General features: G+C 36.1%; 1 protein-coding gene and 1 pseudogene across 1 annotated transcript in view; one reads left to right on the top strand and one right to left on the bottom strand.

The window, feature by feature from the left end:
* Window positions 1-1593: 1593 nt before the first annotated feature.
* The window catches only part of CYLC1 (cylicin 1), a 77526-nt gene continuing 57893 nt past the window's right edge, over window positions 1594-21226 (bottom strand). The window contains exon 6 of the mRNA XM_053201419.1: window positions 1594-1751. Within this exon, the coding sequence (XP_053057394.1) occupies window positions 1719-1751 (33 nt within the window). The 3' untranslated portion in view covers window positions 1594-1718. The remainder of the gene's footprint in view (window positions 1752-21226) is intronic.
* Window positions 5520-15909, top strand: LOC106985617 (proteasome subunit beta type-6-like; annotated as a pseudogene).

Here is a 21226-nt window from a genome sequence, read left to right as displayed (position 1 = left end):
AATGACAGATAAATGCACTGTTTTTAAACTTTTCATATTTACAATGTTGCAATAAAAAACTTTTTTGTGTCATTTAGGGAATGTGTAAAGTTATCACATGGGTTAGAAAAAGGACACCTCTTTAAGAATTGGATCTGAAATGTAGTAATTTCTGAGTAAATGGAGGACAAGATTATAACAAAAGGCAGAAATCAAACTGTATGGAATGAAGGAGTTCTCCATATTTATATCTGTCTATAGCTCTATCTATATATTTGTTGTTTCAATAGATAGGATATTTGTGTTCTCTCAAAATTCATATATTAAAATCTTAATCCCCAATGTGGTGGCATTAGAGTGGGGCTTAAAACCCCAAAGGTAGAGCCTTTGAGAAGTGCTTTGGGGGAGCAGAGCCCTCAAGAAAGGAATTAGTGTTTTTATAAAAGAGAACCCAGACCTCCCTAGTCCCCTTCCACTATGTGAGGACACAGTGATAAGGGAGGTCTATGAACCAGAAGGTAGGCTCTCACAAGACCCTGAATTTTCTGGTTCCTTGATCTTGGACTACCCAGCCTCTAGAATTGTGAGAAATAAATTTGTTTATGAGCTACCCAATTTATGGTATTTTTGTTATAGCAGCTAAGACAGACAAAGACGATTACTCTAATCTAATCCGACTTCGGATTAGACTGTCTTTCTTTCCACACCCCTTTACAGCTTTCAGGAATAAACATTACAAGCATATTCATGGAAATATGTAAAATAATTGACAAATATGTGTTTTTCTTTCAGGGTAACTTGCAGATTATCATTAAATAAAGTAATAAACTAAAGAAAAAGTGTCTAAAGGTAAATGATTACATTTAGAGGTCTTTATGTATGTAGGAAGTGGGGGTTACTCTCTACATATATCTCTTTATTTCTTTTAAGGGTGTAAAAGATATGATTCTTTCCTTCCATTATCTGTTTACTTTTTCTTAACGCTAAGAAAAGGTAGATAAAACAAAACATGATAAATGTATTCAAAGGGAGATTGTAAAGTTTTAACCTAAATTTACAAATGGTTTCTAATTAAAGTTTCAGAACATGGAGTAAAATGCTACAGCATTTTGGCTTGAATAGTTCAAGCATTTAATAAAGCATGTACCACTAAAATTACCTCTATAAATTATACACAAAAAAATCAGCTCCTGGTGTAAGTGTTAAATTGTAGTGTAGGGCTAACCTGTAGCCTTGAGAAATAACAGCTTTGTTTGGATACTGTAGGTTAAGAGATAACAGCCTTGTCCTATCAATCAAGGGAACAAGTGTTCAAGGAAAATCAACTGGATTAGTGTTTGATTGGATTGGGGCAAGGGCATGTCTGAACTGTTTCCACCCCATCTGGGAACTATTTCTTTGTTCTGTTCCCAGGTGGTGATAAGACGATGTGGTAGGCTATAAAAACTCTGTACCCCCCGCTGTTCAAAGCCACACTCTGATCAAGAGTGTCATCCTGATCTGTCGGCCTTGCGTCTTATTGCAATAAACTTTGTTGTGACTGTCACTGATGCCTGTAGCATTCTGTTTCAGGAGTCATGTGGGTGCAACACTGGGATTCATGGAAGACTTGTTTTTATTTATTACAGTTCCACACAAGTAGAAATGATCATTTGGGAGTAGCCAGTGTTTACTGTGGTAAGGCCATTCTGTGAAACCAAGTGCTCAGTTTTTTTTTTTCTTTTTCTTTTTCTTTTTCTTTAAAGCAGCTTATGAATCCACTTTGCTTCAGGCTGAGGAATAAAGTAAATAAAGGAAAAAAAGAAAATAAAAAGTAAAATATTATTTATCTATTAATTATGGAGAGTTCCTGGTTTTTTAGAGACCACACCAAAACACATAATGTCACAAGTGAAAAGAACTTGGATATCATTTTTATTATTTCTTATTAAAAATGCAGGTCCCTGGACTCCACCCCAGACTTATCAAGTCGAAGTCTGAGATGGAGTCAGAAATTTGCATGTTCAACAACTTCCCTGGGTGCTCCTAATGTTCACCAAAAGGTGAGAAGTACTGAATACTCATCCAACAATAAGGATTTGTGTAGGAACCAAGTTCCTTCAAAGTACATTATGTATCTAAGATCTCACAACTATTTTAATAGACCAGAACTTTTGAAATTGATAATATAATATAAAAACACAAAAAATAGTTAACAATAATGGAAATTCACTTCAAATTCCACCCTACTAATATAAATATATTCATATTTGCATATTACTATCTTTGTTCAGAAACATGCAGATTTTTGCTTAGTTGTGATCCCATAGTATTTTTTTCCCGTTTTTATCTCTTAAAAGTATAATATGAACTTTTTCCTTTAATTATCAAGGTTTTATAATTATTTCAATGAATGCATATGATTATATATATTTTACTAACCATTCTCCTAATTTGATACCTTTAGTTTAATTCCAAAGTTTTTCCTTTACAGACTGTATTGTAATCATTGTCTTTATTCCTAGAGTTTGTTTATCCATCTGCTGATATTTTTATTACAATACATTTCAAGTAATGGGATTACTGAGTCAAATAGTATTACCACATTTATGACTCTTCCTTCATAGTTCCATATAATTTTAGAGGAAGGTTAAACCAGTTTACACTGTTCTTTTGCGTCAGCAGTGAATAAAAGTACCACCATCCTTAAAGCCTCAAGAACTCTGTGAGATATATAAGATATCTTAAACACATAATACATATAAAATTTGTTATATTTATATAATTTAGGTATGTATTATTATATCTTTACTTCATTATTATATGAGAAATGATCTCATAGGATTGTTTTCATTACTAACCATGGTCAATATATTTTTTTAAATTTTTAAATGTTTTATTATTATTTATTTTTGAGAGAGGGACAGAGCACGAGTGGAGGAGGGGCAGAGAGAGAGGGAGACACAGAATCCAAAGCAGGCTCCAGGCTCCAAGCTGCCAGCATAGAGCCTGACATGGGGCCTGAACTCACGAACCATGAGATCATGACTTGAGTTGAAGTCAGATGCTTAACTGACTGAGCCACCCAGGCACCCCATAGTCAATATTTTTTAATAATTTTATTTCTTATATTTATTTATTTCCTCCTGTATAAATTATGTTTCTATTTCTTGGCCATTTATTATAGGTACCTTTATTTTACTATAAGAAATGTGTCTTATTACTCACACTCTTGATTTATAGTTCAGTATTTTTTTCTACATCATACTTCTCAAATAATTAGGATGAAGTGTTGACTGTGTGTAGCCTAAAATACAGATAGGATAACTTTCATCTACATATAGTGGTTTAAGAGAATTACTGGAAATGCCACTTTCTAAAGCATTTCACATTACCTCAAGTCCAAATATTTGACATTCATTCATTTATATTTTGGCTTTAAGAGTTTTAAATGCTTCTATTAAACCATAGTTAATACTTTAAGGGTTACTACTATGGACTGAATGTATGTGTGTCCCTAAAATTCATATTCTGAAACCTTAATGCCCAATATGATGACATTTGAAGGTAGAGAATTTTAGGGGGTAATTAGGTTTAGATGAGGTCCTAAGGGTGGAGTCCTCATGATGGGATTGGTCCCATTATAAGAGAATGAATATACCAGATCTCTTTCTATGCCATGCAATGATATATCAAGAAAGTGGTGTCTATAAGCCAAGAAGAGGTCTTTTATCAGAACTCAGCCATGCTTATATCCCAATCATGGACTTCTAGACTATCAAATTGTGAGAAATATGTGTTAAGTCACCCACTCTATGGTATTTGTCATAGCAGCCTGAGCTAAGATAGTATGAAATTATTTTGACAATTCAGGGAATAATAAGTGGCAGAATTTTTTCCATATGAGAAAGATTTTTGAGTTTCTGGGACTTTCCATAAGATGAAACATTGTCTAAAGAAGGGAGATCTTGGAATTAAAGTTTGTTCTTTACAGCCAAATGTCAACAAGAAGAAATCAAAACTAATGGCGACTGAGGGGAAATAGGTAGACTAGTTGCATTTTTGAAGCACAGCAAAGCAACAGCATATCAACACAGTTATGCAATAAAGGAAAAAAAATCTTTTGAAACTACACTATTAAAAATCATAGGCCTTTGTTCACCTTATTTCCATTTAATTTATAGTTTAATATCAAAAAGAAAACCTGTGTAGAGGCATCACAATAATCTATTGTGGCTTTTATGCCCCTTAGGCTTTAATTATGTTTACTATGTGAGTTGCCAACCTTGTGTCTCTACCATCACTCACTTTGGATTCTTCCTGAAAATTCTATGTTTCACTTCAGTTAATATCACCTTTCAATATCATACTCTTATCTTGTATCTAATGATAAAATTTCATAGCCTGGTTCTCCTATTAACTAGTTGAGTGTACTTGGATACAAATTTCCCCACTGTCTTTGCCTTTCAAAATGTTTCTTATCTTTCATGATCCAGGTCAAATATCACCTTAATAGTTATTTGACAGCTTTTTTTTTACCCTTTTTTAATGAATGAATGGATGAATGAATGCATGAATCAATGAATCAATGAATGTATTTATGAACTGGGCACACTAAAAATTATACTATTTAGTACCATCTGGATTTTTAAAACTGCCCAGCAATTATTTTATTCATTTCTTCCTATTTTTTAAATAAATGTCACACTAATTTTCTTGTTCAATAAATATCAAGTGCCAGCCACTTTCTTGGGAATTTGGGATATATTAGTAAACAAAACAAAGAGCTTTGCGCTCACAGCAATTACATTATATATTATATTATACATTATATGTATAATACATTATATATTATATATTACATTATATATAATATACATATTATATATAATGTGTATATATATATACATATTCATATTTGTCAAACTACTGCCACAATCACTCCCAAACATTTCAATCACTCCCAAAAGATGCTATCTATCCCTTGATTGAAAGTTTTAAGCAGATGTGATGTGTTTTAACATGATGTGATGTATGTTTTCTACAGAAGAGAGTTAACAGTGGCTGGGACCAGGGAGGTAGCAGTGTAGTTGATGAAAGGTGGTCATATTTTAGATATTTTTTGAGTAAACCAGATCTAACAAGGATTGTAAAAGAAAAAGAAAAATCGAGATGTGTTTGGTATATCCTAACCTTATTCTTGATCTTAATTTTTGATCTTAATTTGTCTTGACTTAATGGGAAAGTATGACATTTTCTATCAGTTTTTTATAGATAGCTATTATCAAAAGAAGACAATTCTCTATTCTTTTTTTTTTTAGTTTTTATTTAAAGTCTATTTAGTTAACATACAGTTTAATATTAGTTTCTGGTATACAGTATAGTAATTCAACAATTCCATACAACACCTAGTGCTCATCACAAGTGCACTCCTTAATCTCAATCATCTATTTAACCATACACTCACCCATCTCCCTTCTGGTTACCATCACTTTGTTCTCTATAGTTCAGAGTCTGTTACTTGGTTTGCCCCACCTAACGTGCAGGACACCCAAGCCATAATGGGGCCAGGTGAGTGCCCAAGCACCCCAACCCATGCAGAGACCAAGGCACAACAAGGGTGGGTAAGCACCCTAGGCCCTGCACTACCCACACAGAAACCAAGCCAAAGCTAAGTTGAGAAAGGGCCTCACATCCTGCCATCCCTATGTAGTGGAAATGCCACAACTGGGTTAGTTAGTACCTTGAGCCTCACCCAAACCATTCAGAGATTTGAGCCACAGTTTGGGAAAATGCCCTTGGATTCACATTCCCTGTGCAACATACTAGCCACAAACCGAACAAATGAGTGCCCAAAGACCTTGCCTACCCCACACAGAGACCAAGAAACAATGAGATGAGCAAGTGGCTAAAATTATACTCTCCTTGTGCAGGGGTTGAGTTACAAACAGTTCAAAAAAAGGCCTCATGCTTCACCATCTCTGTACAGCAGCTGTAGCCTTATCACAACCCATGGGTATGTGCAACCCACAAGAAGTACAACAATAGAGTACCTGGCTCTGGTAGCCAAGGAAGATTGCATTTCTGGACCACACGTTTCAGCTTCTACACAATACTTCTCCTTCAAGAGTGGGGGAGGTGGCCATTTTGCCTAATACAATACAAACACAGATAGGCAAAATGAGGAAACAGGAAAATGTTCCAAATCAAAGAATAAGGCAAATTTCCATATTAAACTTAATGAAATGGAAATAAGCAATCTAACTGATAAAGCATTCAAAGTAATGGTCATAAAGATGCTCATTGATCTTGGGAGAAGAATGGATGAACATAGTGAGAACTTCAACAATGTAATAGAAAATATAATAAAGTGCCAAACAAATTATAACTGTACTGAAAAATACATTAGAGAGGTTCAACAACACAATGAACAAAATAGAAGTATGAATTTGTGGGCTGGAATATAGAGCAATGGCAAACACCCAGAGCACCAAAAGGGGAGAGAAAAAAAAGACATCTGGATAACATCAAGCAGAATGGGAGAAGGGAAAGAGAAAGGGACACAGAAAATATCTCAAGAAATAAGTGCTAAGATGTCTCTAATCTGGGACAGTAAAACATACCTACAGGTTCACAAAGCCCCAAGAGTTCCAAATAATATGAAACCAAAGAGAAACACACTGGGACACATTTCAAAATGGTAAAAGTTAAGGACAAAAAGAATTTTAAAAGCACCAAGAGTAAAGCAACTTACTACATACAAGGGAAATCCCATAAAGCTATCGGCAGATTTTTCAGCCGAAACATTATAGGCCAGAAAGGAGTAGCATGACATATTCTGAAGTGCTGAAAGAGGAAAACTGCAAACCAAGAATCCTCTGCCTAGCAAGTTTATTATTCAAAATTAAGACTTACAAATTGTTTTCCAGATAAGCAAGAACTAAAGGAAATTATCACCATTAAATCAGCTTTAAAAGAGATGTTAAAGACATTTCTCTGAGCTAAAATGGACAGGCATTAGTGAGTAATAAGAAAACACAGAAAAGCAAAAACCTCACTGGAAAGGATAAATAAATAAATGTTCAACCACATATAAAGTTAAGTATGATGGGTAAAATAAAAGTAGTAAAATTAAAAATACAATAATTAATTAAGGGATATAAAAAATAAAATTATATAAAGTGTGTTTTCAAAATATTTTTGAGTGATATGAGTAAATATTTGGAATGAATACAAAATTAATATCAACTTAAAATAGAGTATAACAAATAGAACAAAGTGAGGGTTTCTCGAGGGGAGGTGGATGAGGGGATGGGCCAAATGGGTGATGGGCATTAAGGAGGGCATTTGTTGTGATGAAGACTAAGTGCTATATGTCAGTGATGAATCACTGGGTTTTACTCCTGAAACCAATACTATACTGTATGTTAACTAACTTAAATTTAAATAAATAAATTTTAAAAAGACTACAATATACCTAAGATATTTTATTTTATATGAAACAGTACTACAAACAGCAACAACAATGAAAAAAGCTTCTAGTGAATACAAGAAAGACAATGAGAAAAGGATCTAAACATAATACTAAAGAGGAGGAGGAGCCAAGATGGCGGAACAGCATGGAAGGTTTTTGTGTGTCTCGCATCCATGAAATACAGCCAGACCAACACTAAACCATCCAACACACCTAGAAAACTGGAGGTTTAACCCAACAATCTGCACAACCTGAAACACAGAATTCAGCAGGTATGTGGCACAGAGAGGTGAACTTGGGGAGAGAGAAGCTGGCGGCAGGCAGAGAGCCGCTTTTGCAGTCAGAGAGAGGATGGAGACGTGGGGGTGGGGAGAATACAGGAAAAGCACCCCTCCCCAAAAACAGCTGGAGAGAAAGTGGAAAATTGGAAACAGTCACAGGGTCTAAAATAAAAAGGGAGAAAGGAGAAAGGAGAGGGTTTAAATTATATTATATTAAGACTGTAAACAAGGGGAGCGCAAAGTCTGCAACTCTGCAGCTTGATAACTGACTGTGCTCTGGTGGGAAGGGTGAATCCCCAGGAACAGAGTGGGGTCTGGGGGGATCTCAGGCCACATGGGGAAAAGCGGTTCCACTGCTGGGAGGACATTTGGTAGAGACTGTTGAAGCCACCTAGACCCAGCACACCCCAGAAAATGGCTACATTCGCTGGTGCTGGAACAAGGTCATTAAGGGTGAAGCCTGGTGCCAGATATGTGTTGTGATTTTCCATAATCCCTGAAAAGTTCCTGCTACACTATCTCAATAACTTTTTCTGGGGTGGGCTGGCACCTGGCCTCAGTCACAGGCCACCAGCAGCAGCAGGGTCTAGCAAGCGATCCTGGGTGCAGTCAACATTTGGCCTTTGCTCATTTGGCCATTGCTCGATGAGACCCTCTTGCAGAGGGGCGGAATGGCTAAAAGCAGTGGTCCTTCAGAAGTAAGGGGCCGGAGGAAAAAAAACGCATCTCAGACAAAACTTGGGAGAGGTACTGCCTGGGGCTTGTTCATAGTGAAGAAGCGGAGAGTGGATGAAAGCTGAAGACAGAGGACGGGTGCACGATTACTGATCGGGGAGAACACAGTTCCAATACTAGAGACTGGGTAGCTAGAACAGAGAATTAGTGATATAGAGGACAAACTTACAGAAAATAATGAAGCAGAAAAAAAGAGGGAGATTAAGGCAAAAATGCACAATTTAAGACTTAGAGAAATCAGTGACTCATTAAAAAGGAACAACATCAGAATCAAAGGGGTCCCAGAAGAGATAGAGAGAAAAATCAGGGTAGAAGGGTTATGTGAGCATATCATACACAAATTCTCAAAATACTTAGGCAAGGAGAGAATCATGAAAGCATCAAGGGAAAAAAAAGTCCCTAACTTACAAGGGAAGACAGATCAGGTTTGCAGCAGAAATTTCCACAGAAACTTGGCAGACCAGAAAGGAGTGGCAGGGTATATTCAATGTGCTGAATCAGGAAAATATGCAGCCAAGAATTCTTTATCCAGCAAAGCTGTCATTCAAAATAGAAGTAGAGATAAAAAGTTTCCTAGAGAAACAAAAATTAAAGGAATTTGTGACCACTAAACCAGCCCTGCAAGAGATTTTAAGGGGGAATTTCTGAAGGGAGAAAAGATGTATACATATGTATAATATATATATATATAATATATATCCATATATATAATATATATAAATATAATATATTATATAACAAATATATAATTATATATTAATTATATTTTTATATAATATATTAATATAATTATATTATAATTATAATATTATATATTATATGCTATTATATTATATTATATAATAATATAACATATATTAATATATTACAATATAATTATATAATATAATATATATACTAATATATTAAATATAATATATTATATATACCAAAAACAACAGAGATTAGAGAGGACCAGAGAACACCACCAGAAACTCCAACTCTGCAAGCATCATAATGGCAATAAATTGATATCTTTCAGTACTCACTCTAAACGTCATTGGGCTCAATGCTCCAATCAAAAGACATAGGGTAACAGAATGGATAAGAAAACAAGATCCATCTATATGCTGATTACAAGAGAACCACTTTAGACCTAAAGATACCTTCAGATTGAAAGTAAGGGGATGGAGAACCATCTATGATGTAATGGTCAACAAAAGAAAGCCAGAGTAGCCATACTTATATCAGACAATCTAGACTTTAAAATAAAGACTATATCAAGAGATGCAGAAGGGCATTATATCATCATTAAGGGGTCTATCCACCAAGAAGACCTAACAATGGTAAACATTTATGCTCCAAATGTGGAAGCACCCAACTATATAAATCAATTAATCTCAAACACAAAGAAACTCATCAATGGTAATACCATAATAGTAGGAGACTTCAACACCCCAATCACTACAATGGACAGATCATCTAATCAAAAAATCAAGAAGAAACAATGGCTTTGAATGATACACTAGACCAGATGGATTTGACAGATATATTCAGAAAATTTCATTCTAAAGCAGCAGAATACAGTTTCTTCTCCAGTGCACATGGAATGCTCTCCAGAATAGATCATATACTGGGACACAAATCAACCCTAAGTACAAAAAGGTTGAGATCATACTGTGCATATTTTTAGACCACAACACTATGAAACTCGAAATCAACCACAAGACAAAATTTGGAAAGGTAACAAATACTTGGAGACTGAAGAACATCCTACTAAAGAATGAATGGGCTAACCAAGCAGTTAAAGAGGAAATTAAAAAGTATATGGAAGTCAATGAAAATGATAACACAATCCAAAACCTCTGGAACGCAGCAAAGGTCATCATAAGAAGAATGAATATAGCAATCCAGGCCTTCCTAAAGAAGGAAGAAAGATCTCAGATACACAACCTAACCTTATGCCTTAAGAAGCTGGAAAAAGCAGCAAATAAAACCAAAATCCAGAAGAAGACAGGAAATAATAAAGGTTAGAGCAGAAATTAATGCTATTGAAACTAAAAGAAAACAGTAGAACAGAATAATGAAACCAGAAGCTGGTTCTTTCAAAGGATTAACAAAATTGATAAACCACTCGCCACTTTGATCAAAAAGAAAAGAGAAAGGACCCAAATAAATAAAATCAAGAATGAAAGAGGAGAGATCACAACCAACACAGCAGAGATACAAACAACAATAAGAGAATATTATGAGGAGTTATATGACAATGAAATGGTCAATCTGAAGGAAATAGACAAATTCCTAGAAACATATACACTACCAAAACTGAAACAGGAAGAAATAGAAAATTTGAACAGATGCATAACCAGTAAGGAAATTGAATTAGTAATCAAAAATCTCCCAAAATACAAGAGTCCAGGGCCAGGCGGCTTTCCAGGGGAATTCTACCAAACATTTAAGGAAGAGTTAACACTTTTCTCTTGAAGGTGTTCCAAAAAATAGAAATGGAAGGAAAACTTCCATACTCTTTCTATGAAGCCAGCATTACCTTGGTTCGAAATCCAGACAAAGACTTCACTAAAAAGGAGAACCATAGACTGATTTCCCTGATGAACATAGATGCAAAAATCCTCAACAGGATATTAGCCAACTGGCTCCAACAATACAGTAAACAAATTATTCACCACGACCAAGTGGGATTTATACCTGGGTTGCAAGGCTGTTTCATATCTGCAAAACAATTAACGTGATTCATCACATCAATAAAAGAAAGGACAAGAACCATATGATCCTCTCAATACACGCAGAGAAAGCATTTGACAAAATACAGCATTCTTTCTTGATACAAACCCTCAACAAAGTAGGGATAGAAGGAGCATACCTCAAGATCACAAAAGCCATACATGAAAGACTCAACACTAATATCATCTCCCATGGGGAAAAACTGAGAGCTTTGCCCCTAATATCAGGAACAAGACAAGGATGTCCACTCTCGCCACTGTTATTCAACAAAGTATTGGAAGTCTTAGCCTCTGCAGTCAGACAATGCAAAGAAATAAAGAAAATTCCATACTTACTATTCCCAAATTATCCCAAAAATGGAATAAAAAGTAGCAGTGCCAAACTTATTTTAAGAGGCAAGTATTATTCTGATACCAAAAGGAGAGAGAGAGAGTAAGAAAGACACAAACAAACAATCGGGCCAATATTTCTAAAGAACTTAGATTTAAAAATTCTCAAAAACCTATTAGCAAATTGAATTAAACAATATATTAAAAGAATAATACATGGTCAAATTAGATTCTTTTCGGGGATTCAATGATGGTTGAACATACGAAAATCAATCAACATGATATTCCACATTAAAAAATGAAGGATTAAAAAGTACATGATTAGTGACAGTACTGGAGAAGGAAGTTGGAAGCCACTATAGTAGCCTCTGGAGGAGCAGGCAACGTTGATCTGTGGTCCAGAGGCCATTATCCCCAACTGGGAAACCCAGGAAATCTCCACAGGGACTACTCTAATGGCTGAGCAATTTGATGGAGTCGTGATTTTGGGAGCCCACTCCATAACAACCACTGGGTCCTACATCACCAGTTTAGTGACTGATAGGCTGACCCCTATTCATGACTGTATTTTTTGCTGCCACTAAGGCTCAGCAGCTTATATGCAGGCAGTAGGTGATGCTGTCAGTTATCAGTTTGATTTCCACAGCACCGAGCTGAATGAGCCTCTTATGGTACACACAGCAACCAGCCTCTTTTAGGAGATGTGTTAATGGTATCTAGAAGACCTGATGGCAGGAATCATCATTGCAGGCTGGTAACCCCAAGAAGGAGGCCAGTTGTACTCAGTGCCCATTGTAGGTATGATGGTAAGGTAGTCCTTTGCCACTGGGGGTTCTGGGAGCTCATATACCTACGGCTATTGGAAAGCATGACCAAGGAAGAGTGTCTGGAATTCACTGCCAATGATATTAATTTGGTCATGGAATGGGTGGTTCCAGTGGAGGGGTGATTTGCCCGGAAGCCATTGCAGAATGAAGGGTAGAACAGAAGGTACTTTTGGGAGCCTAGATTCCCAAACTCACCATTACCACATCCACAATTCCTAGAATTCTAGGATACAATAAAAGACACACCATTGTGATGGAAAATTCACTAAAAATTTCATCAAAAAAGAAAAAAAGTATGATCATTTCTATAGATGCAGAAAAAGCATTTGACAAAATTCAACGTCAATTTATGATAAAAATTCACAACAAAGTGTTTATAGAAGGAATGTACTTCAACATATAAAAGCCACATATAATAAACCCACAGCTAAGATACTCAGCAGTGAAAAGCTGAAAGCTTTTCCTCTAAATCAGAAACAAGAAAAGGAGGCCTGCTATCAGCACTTTTATTCAACATAGTATTAAAGTCCTAGTTGCAGTGATTAGGAAAAAAAAGAAGTAAAAGGTATCCAAATTGAAAAAGAAGAAGTAAAATTGTCACTATTTGAAGATGACATGAAAATGAATTCAGTAACATTACAGGATACAGAATTAATATACAGAGATATATATCTATACACTAAAATGAACTATCAGAAAGAAAAATTAAGAAAACAATCCCTTTTACAATAACATCAAAATAATAAAATACTCAGGAATAGATTTAACCAAGGAGGTGAAACTCTTATATTCAGAAAACTATGACATTGTAAAAGTGATTAAAGACAACACAAATAAGTGAAAATATATTTTGTACTCATGGACAGGAAGAATTAATATCTTTAAGATATCTATACTACCCAAAGAGTTAATATCATTAAAATATCTATACTACCCAAAGCAATCCAAAGATCCAATACAATCCCTACAAAATACTAATGACATTTTTACAGAATTACAGTAAATAATCCTGATATTTGAAGTAAACTACAATGGATACTTAATAGCCAAAGAAATCTTGAAAAAGAATAAATCTGGAAATATTAAATGCTACAGATTCTGAACTACACTACAAAACTATAATAATCAAAAGTATATGGTACTGGAACCAAAAGAGGCACGTAAGTTAATGGAACAGAATAGATACCCAAAAAATAAACTCATTTTCTGTGATCAATTTATCTACAACAGAGGAGTCAAGAACATATAGTGGGGGAAAGAAACCAGAATTTTTAATAAATTGTGCGCAAAACTAAACCACATTCTTACAGTGAATACAAAAATAAACTAGAAGTGAATTAAATACTTAAATGTAAGACCTGAAACCAAAAAGTTCCTGGATGAAAATACAAACAGTAAGTTTTTTTGCATTGATCTTACCAATATTTTAGTGGATGTATTTCCTCAGACAAGGACAATTAAAGCAAAAATGAATAAATGAAACTACAGCAAACTAAAATCTCTTGCACAGTGAAGGAAACCAACAACAAAATAAATAGACAATCTATTAAACAGGAGAAGACACCTGGGGTTGATATCCAAAAGATATAATGATCTTGTACAGCTCAATAGTAAAAGAAAAAAAGGCTAATTAAAAATTGGCATGCAACCTGAATAGACACTCTTCCAAAGAAGTCAACAGGCAACAACAGGGCCAACAGGAAGATCAAAACATGCTCAATATCACTAATCATCAGGGAAATGCAGATAAAAACTTTAAGGACACACCAACTCATGCCTGCCAGAATGGTAATTATCAAACAAACAAAAAGCAAGAAATAACAAGTGTTGGGAAGGGTGTGGAGGAATGGGAATCTTTGTGCACTGTTGGTCAAAATATAAATTGATGCAGCCACTATGAAAAACAGTATGGAGTTTCTTAAAAAAAAAAAAAAAGATTCAATTACCATGTGATCCAGCAATTACAATTACACTTCTCATTATTTATCCAAGGAATCTAAAAACACTAATTCTAAAAGATAGATGTATTCCTTTGTTTATTATAGCTTTATATACAATAATCAAGATATGGAAGCAACCTAAGTATCCATTAATAATAAATGGATACAGAATGTATGACAAACACACTGGAATATTATTCAGCCATACAAAAGAATGAAATCCTGCCAAATCCAACAACATGCAATCACGTAGAGGATATTATGCTAAGTGAAATAAGTCAGAGAAAGGCAAATGACATGATTTTTACTTATATGTGGAATCTAAAAATAAGTCAATAAAGCAAGACAGAAGTAGGCTTATAGGTACAGACAGCAAACTGATAGTTGCCAGAAGAGAGGGGATGGAGAAATGGGTGAAATAGGAAAAGGGGACATACAAACTTCCAGTTTAAATGATTAAGTCAGGAGCACCTGGGTAGCTCATTTAAGCATCTGACTCTAGATTTTGGCTCAGGACATGATCTCACAGTTTGTGGGTTTGAGCCCCATGTCTGTGCTGTGCACAGAGCCTGCTTGGGATTCTCCCTCTCCCTCTTTATTTCCCCCACTTTCTCTCTCTCAAAATAAATAAACTTTAAAAAATAAAATAAAATGATTAAGTCATGGGGATGTCCATCATAGGGAATATAGTTAATAATATTGTAATAAGTCTGTATGGTGACAAATGGAAACTAGACTTCTGGTGGTGATCATGTATTAATGTATAAAATTATCAAATCACTATGAGGTACATTTGTAACTACTATATGTTGTATTTCAATCATATTTCAATAAAAATATAAAATAAGAGAAGGGCTAGAGAAAAGAGACAGGAAAGAACTGAAGAGGAATAAGAGTAGGTAAATTTTTCAAATAAAATACTTAAAGTTACAAAGACAATTAATGAAGGAACTAAAAATAAAGATAGAACCATATTAGGAAAAGAGGAGAGGAAATGGTGTATATAAACAAAATCTTCACCCATTATGGAAGACCATTTTGAGAAAATGTATAAAATTGAAAAGTAACCATAAAATATATTATTTAGAGATATGGAAGTAGCCAACAAACAAAATAAATACAGAATCACATTTATATGTACCTATGTCCTTCGGTTTGCCTATACAACTAATTTTACTGGTACTTGAATATCTTATCTTCAAATACAATGATAATGCTTCAAATTAAAGAAATTGTGTCTTTTGAAAACAGACCAAACCAAGTAATGACAGTGTTAGAAAAATGAGTCCTTATGTCATAAGTACATATTTTAAATACAATTCTTAAATTATTATTTTTTTACACTCTGGAAATCAGTGTAGTATCTAAGAATTCCCATACCTTTTCCTTGGAAAAATTTCATTAGATAATTTTCATTTCATGTCACTATTATTTCTTGTGATCTAGTAGTTCAGCCACCTATGTTACATCATTAGGGGTATTCCATTCCTGATCTATCCCAGTTATGTGCAGGCATATGGCTTACATCTTTCAGACTCCATTAAAACACCAAACACTTTCACTGTACTGTTCACTCCGGTTTCAATTTATAGCTCATTTAACTTAATTCTTCATTTTGAAGACAAAGAAATAGGCCCAGAATAGGAAGAGGATTTACTCGTTTTATTTTGTCATAAAACGATGTGTGTTTTAGGGTAAAAAGTACAAATTTAAAGAGTGTGCACAGTTCTATAGTTCCTGTGTCTTTATTCAATTTGTGAATTCACAAAAAAATCACACAGAGTAGAGAGATTTTGGAGGAAGATGGTGGCGTAGGAGGACGCTGGGTTCACCGCGTCCTGCTGATCACTTAGATTCCAAACACATCTGCCTAAATAACCCAGAAAACCCACCAGAAGACTAGCAAAACGGACTCTCCAGAGCAAAGCGTACACGAGAGGCCCACGGAAGAGGGTAGAAAGGGCTGAGAGGCAGTGAACATTACATGGACTGGCAGGAGGGAGTGGGGGAGGTGGAGGGGCATCCAGCCTTCCCAGGAGGCAGAGCCCCTGAGTCTGGCTTGCAAAAGCGGAGGGGCTGGATGGAGTGTGTTCTCACAGCCAGCAGAACTTAACATCTGGAATGTTATAAGTCAACACCTCTGCTCGGAGAGTGGGATGGCTAGAGGAAAATGGGAGGGAGAGTTGTTGAGCTCCAAAGGACAGAGCTCAGCTTGGCAGGGAACAAAGGCGCTGGCCAGCGCCATCTCCCTTGCCCATCCCCCAGCCAAAATCCCAAAGGGAACCAGTTCCCATCACGGAACTTGCTTGCACCGTGCAAACACCCAATGCTGTGCTTCTGTGGATCCATCCCTCCGAAGGGTTGGCCTCCCTCCTGGTGCTGCAGGGCTCCTCCCGAAGTGGACCACCTAAGGCAAAGCAAGCTGATTCTGCCCCTCCTGCCCCTGGCACCCTGCTGATCCACCCCAGCTAATATGCCAGATCCCATAGAAGCAGCACCACAAGTCTGGCAGTGTGTAAGTAGTCCAGACAGAGGCCACACCACTCCACATTGAGTCCTGCCCCTAGGAGAGGGGAAGATAAGGTACAGACAAGTCTGACTGTGGCTCCAGCGGTGGGCTGGGGGCAGACATCAGGTCTGACCACCAACGTAAGTTACTCCAGACAGCACAGAGGAAGAGCCCTGCAGCTCCACTCTATTCCAGGGTCTATCCAAAATGACAACATGGAAGAATTCTCCTCAAAAGAAACATCAGGAAGTAGAGACAGCTAGACAACTGACCAAAAACGATCTAAGCAATGTAACAGAAAATGAATTTAAAGTAATAGTCATAAAATTAATCTCTGGGCTTGAAAAAAAGCATAAAGGACAGCAGAGAATCTACAACTACAGAGATCAAGGGACTAAGAAACACCCAGGAGGAGTTAAAAATGCTATAAATGAGCTGCAAAATAAAATAGGGATGACCACAGCTTGGATTGAAGAGGCAGAGGAGAAAATAGGTGAATTAGAAGATAAAACTATGGAAAAAGAGGAAGCTGAGAAAAAGAGAGATAAAAAAATACAGGAGTAAGAGGGGAAAATTAGAAAACTAAGTAACAATTAAACGTAATACCATATGCATAATTGGGATTCCAGGGGAGGAAGAGAGAGAGAAAGGTGTTGACGGTGTACTTGAAGAAATAATAGCTGAGAACTTCCCTGATCTGGGGAAGAAAAAAGGCATTGAAATCCAAGAGGCACAGAGAACTCCCTTAAGATGTATCTTGAATCCATCTTCTGCATGACATATCATAGTGAAACTGGCAAAATACAAGGATAAAGAGAAAATTCGGAAAGAGCTAGGGATAAACATGCTCTAACACATAAAGGGAGACCGATAAGACTAGTGATGGATCTCTCCACTGAAACTTGTCAGGCCAGAAAGGAATGGCAGGAAATCTTCAATGTGATAAACAAAAATTATGCAGCTGAGAATCTGTTATCCTGGAAGTCTGTCATTTAGAATAGAAGAGATACAGTCTTCACAAACAAACAAAAACTAAAGACATTTGTCACCACTAAACCAGCCACACAAGAGATCCTAAGGGGGACCTGTGAGACAGGGTACCAGAGACATCACTACAAGCATGGAAACTACAGACATCACAATGACTCTAAACCCATATCTTTCTATAATAACACTGAATGTAAATGGACTAAATGCTCCAACCAAAAGACATAGGGTATCAGAATGGATAAACAACCAAGACTCATCTATTTGCTGTCTACAAGACACTCATTTTAGACCTGAGGACACCTTCAGATTGAAAGTGACAGGATGGAGAACTATCTATCATGCTACTGGAAGTCAAAAGAAAGCTGGGGTAGCCATAGTTATATCAGAAAAACTAGAGTTTCAATTAAAGGCCTCAACAAGAGATGAAGAAGGGCATTATATAATAATCGCAGGGTCTATCCATCAGGAAAAGCTAACAATTATAAATGTCAGTGTGCCGAATATGGGAGCCCCCAAATATATAAAACAATTAATCACAAACATAAGCAACCTGACTGATAAGAAGGTGGTAGTTGGAGGAGACTTTAATACTCCACTTACAACAATGGATAGATCATCTAGACACAGGATCAATAAAGAAATAAGTGCCCTGAATGATACATTGGATCAGATGGACTTGACACATATATTTAGAACTCTGCATCCCAAAGCAACAGAATATACTTTCTTCTCGAGTACACATGGAACATTCTCCAAGATAGATCACACACTGCATCACAAAACAGCCCTTCATAAGTATACAAGCATTGAGATCATACCATGCATACTTTCAGACCACAATGTGACGAAATTTCAAATCAACCACAGGAAAAAGTCTGGAAAACCTCCAAAAGCATGAAGGTTAAAGAACACTCTACTAAAGAATGAATGGGTCAACCAGGCAATTAGAGAAGAAATCAAGAAACATATGGAAACAAATGAAAATGAAAAGGCAACAATCCAAACGCTTTGGGATGCAACAAAGGCAGTCCTGAGAGGAAAATACATTGCAATCCAGGACTATCTCAAGAAACAAGAAAAATCCCAAATACAAAATCTAACAGCACACATACAGGAAATAGAAGCAGAACACCAAAGACACCCCAAACCCAGCAGAAGAAGAGAAATAATAAAGATCAGAGAAATAAACAATATAGAATCTAAAAAAAACTGTACAACAGATCAATGAAACCAAGAGTTGGTTTTTTGAAAAAATAAACAAAATTGATAAACCTCTAGCCAGGCGCCTCAAAAAGAAAAGACAGAGGGACCAAATAGATAAAATCATGAATGAAAATGGAAGTATTACAACCAATCCCTCAGAAATACAAGCAATTATCAGGGAATACTATGAAAAAATATATGCCAACAAACTGGACAACCTGGAAGAAAAGGACAAATTCTTAAACACCCACACACTCCCAAAACTCAAACAGAAAGAAAGAGAAAGCTTGAGCAGACCCATAACCATGAAGAAATTGATTCAGTTATCAAACATCTCCCAACAAATAAGAGTCCAGGACGAGATGGCTTCCCAGGGGAATTCTACCAGACATTTAAAGCAGAAATAATACCTATTTCTCAAGCTATTCAAAAAAAAAAAAAAATAAGAAGAAAAAAAAAAAGGAAGGAAAACTTCCAGACTTCCAGACTCATTCTATGAAGCCAACATTATTTTGATTCCTAAACCAGACAGAGACCCAGTAAAAAAAGAGAACTACAGGCCAATATCCCTGATGAATATGGATGCAAAAATTCTCAATAAGATACTAGCAAATCGAATTCAACAGCATATAAAAAGAGTTATTCACCATGATCAAGTGGGACTCATTCCTGAGCTGAAGGACTGGTTCAACATTCGCAAATCAATCAATGTGGTACATCACATTAATAAAAGAAAAGATAAGAACCATATGATCCTGTCAATTGATGCAGAAAAAGCATTTGACAAAATTCAGCACCGTTTCTTAATAAAAACCCTTGAGAAAGTCGGGATAGAAGGAACATACTTAAACATCATAAAAGCCATTTATGCAAAGCCCACAGCTAATATCATCCTCAATGGGGAAAAACTGAGAGCTTTCTCCCTCAGATCAGGAACATGACAGGGATGTCCACTCTCACCGCTGTTGTTTAACACAGTGTTGGAAGTTATAGCATCAGCAATCAGACAACAAAAGGAAATCAAAGGCTTCAAAATTGGCAAAGATGAAGTTAAGCTTTCACTTTTTGCAGATGACATGATATTATACATGGAAAACCCGATAGACTCCACCAAAAGTCTCCTAGAACTGATCCATGAATTCAGCAAAGTCGCAGGATACGAAATCAAGGTACAGAAATCAGTTGCATTCTTATGTACTAATAATGAAGCAACAGAAAGACAAAGAAACTGAAACCATTCACAATTGCACCAAGAAGCATAAAATACCTAGGAATAAACCTAACCAAAGATGTAAAAGATCTGTATGTTGAAAACTATAGAAAGCTTATGAAGGAAATTGAAGAAGATATAAAAGAAATGGAAAAACATTCCATGCTCATGTATTGGAAGAATAAGTATTGTTAAAATGTCAATACTACTCAAAGCTATGTACACATTCAATGCAATCCCAATCAAAATTGTACCAGCATTCTTCTCAATGCTAGATCAGGTAAGTCAGTCAGAGTGGCTAAAATGAACAAATCAGGAGACTGCTAGATTTGATGCTAGAGAGGATGTGGAGAAATGGGAACCCTCTTGCACTGTTGGTCGGAATGCAAACTGGTGCAGCCACTCTGGAAGACACTGTGTAAGTTCCTCAAAAAAATAAAAATAGACCTACCTTATAACCCAGCAATACCACTGTTAGGAATTTACCCAAGGGATACAGGAGTACTGATGCATAGGGGCACTTATACCCTAGTGTTTATAGCAGCACTTTCAACAATAGCCAAATTATGGAAAAAGCCTAAATATCCATCAACTGACTAGTGGATAAAGAAATTGTGGTTTATTTACACAATGCAATACTACGTGGCAATGAGAAAGAATGAAATATGGCCCTTTGTAGCAACGTGGATGGAACTGGATAGTGTTATGTTAAGTGAAATAAGTCATACATAGAAAGACAGATATCATATATTTTCACTCTTATGTGGATCCTGAGAAACTTAACAGAAGTCTATGGGGGGGGGGAAGGAAAAAAAAAAAGAGGTTAGAGAGGGAGAGAGCCAAAGCATAAGAGGGTCTTAAAAACTGAGAACAAACTGAGGATTGATGGGGGGTAGGAGGGAGGGGAGACTGGGTGATGTGTATTGAGGAGGGCACCTTTTGGGATGAGCACTGGGTGTTGTATGGAAACCAGTTTGACAATAAATTTCATATTTAAAAAAATCACATAGAGTAAGTATAGCTAATTCCGTATACAGTAAGTACTCTAA

This window comes from Acinonyx jubatus, chromosome X, assembly GCF_027475565.1.
Source record: "Acinonyx jubatus isolate Ajub_Pintada_27869175 chromosome X, VMU_Ajub_asm_v1.0, whole genome shotgun sequence".
Lineage (NCBI taxonomy): Eukaryota > Metazoa > Chordata > Mammalia > Carnivora > Felidae > Acinonyx > Acinonyx jubatus.
The sequence above is the reverse complement of the archived record's forward strand: the minus strand, read 5'-3'. Positions and strand labels throughout refer to the sequence as shown.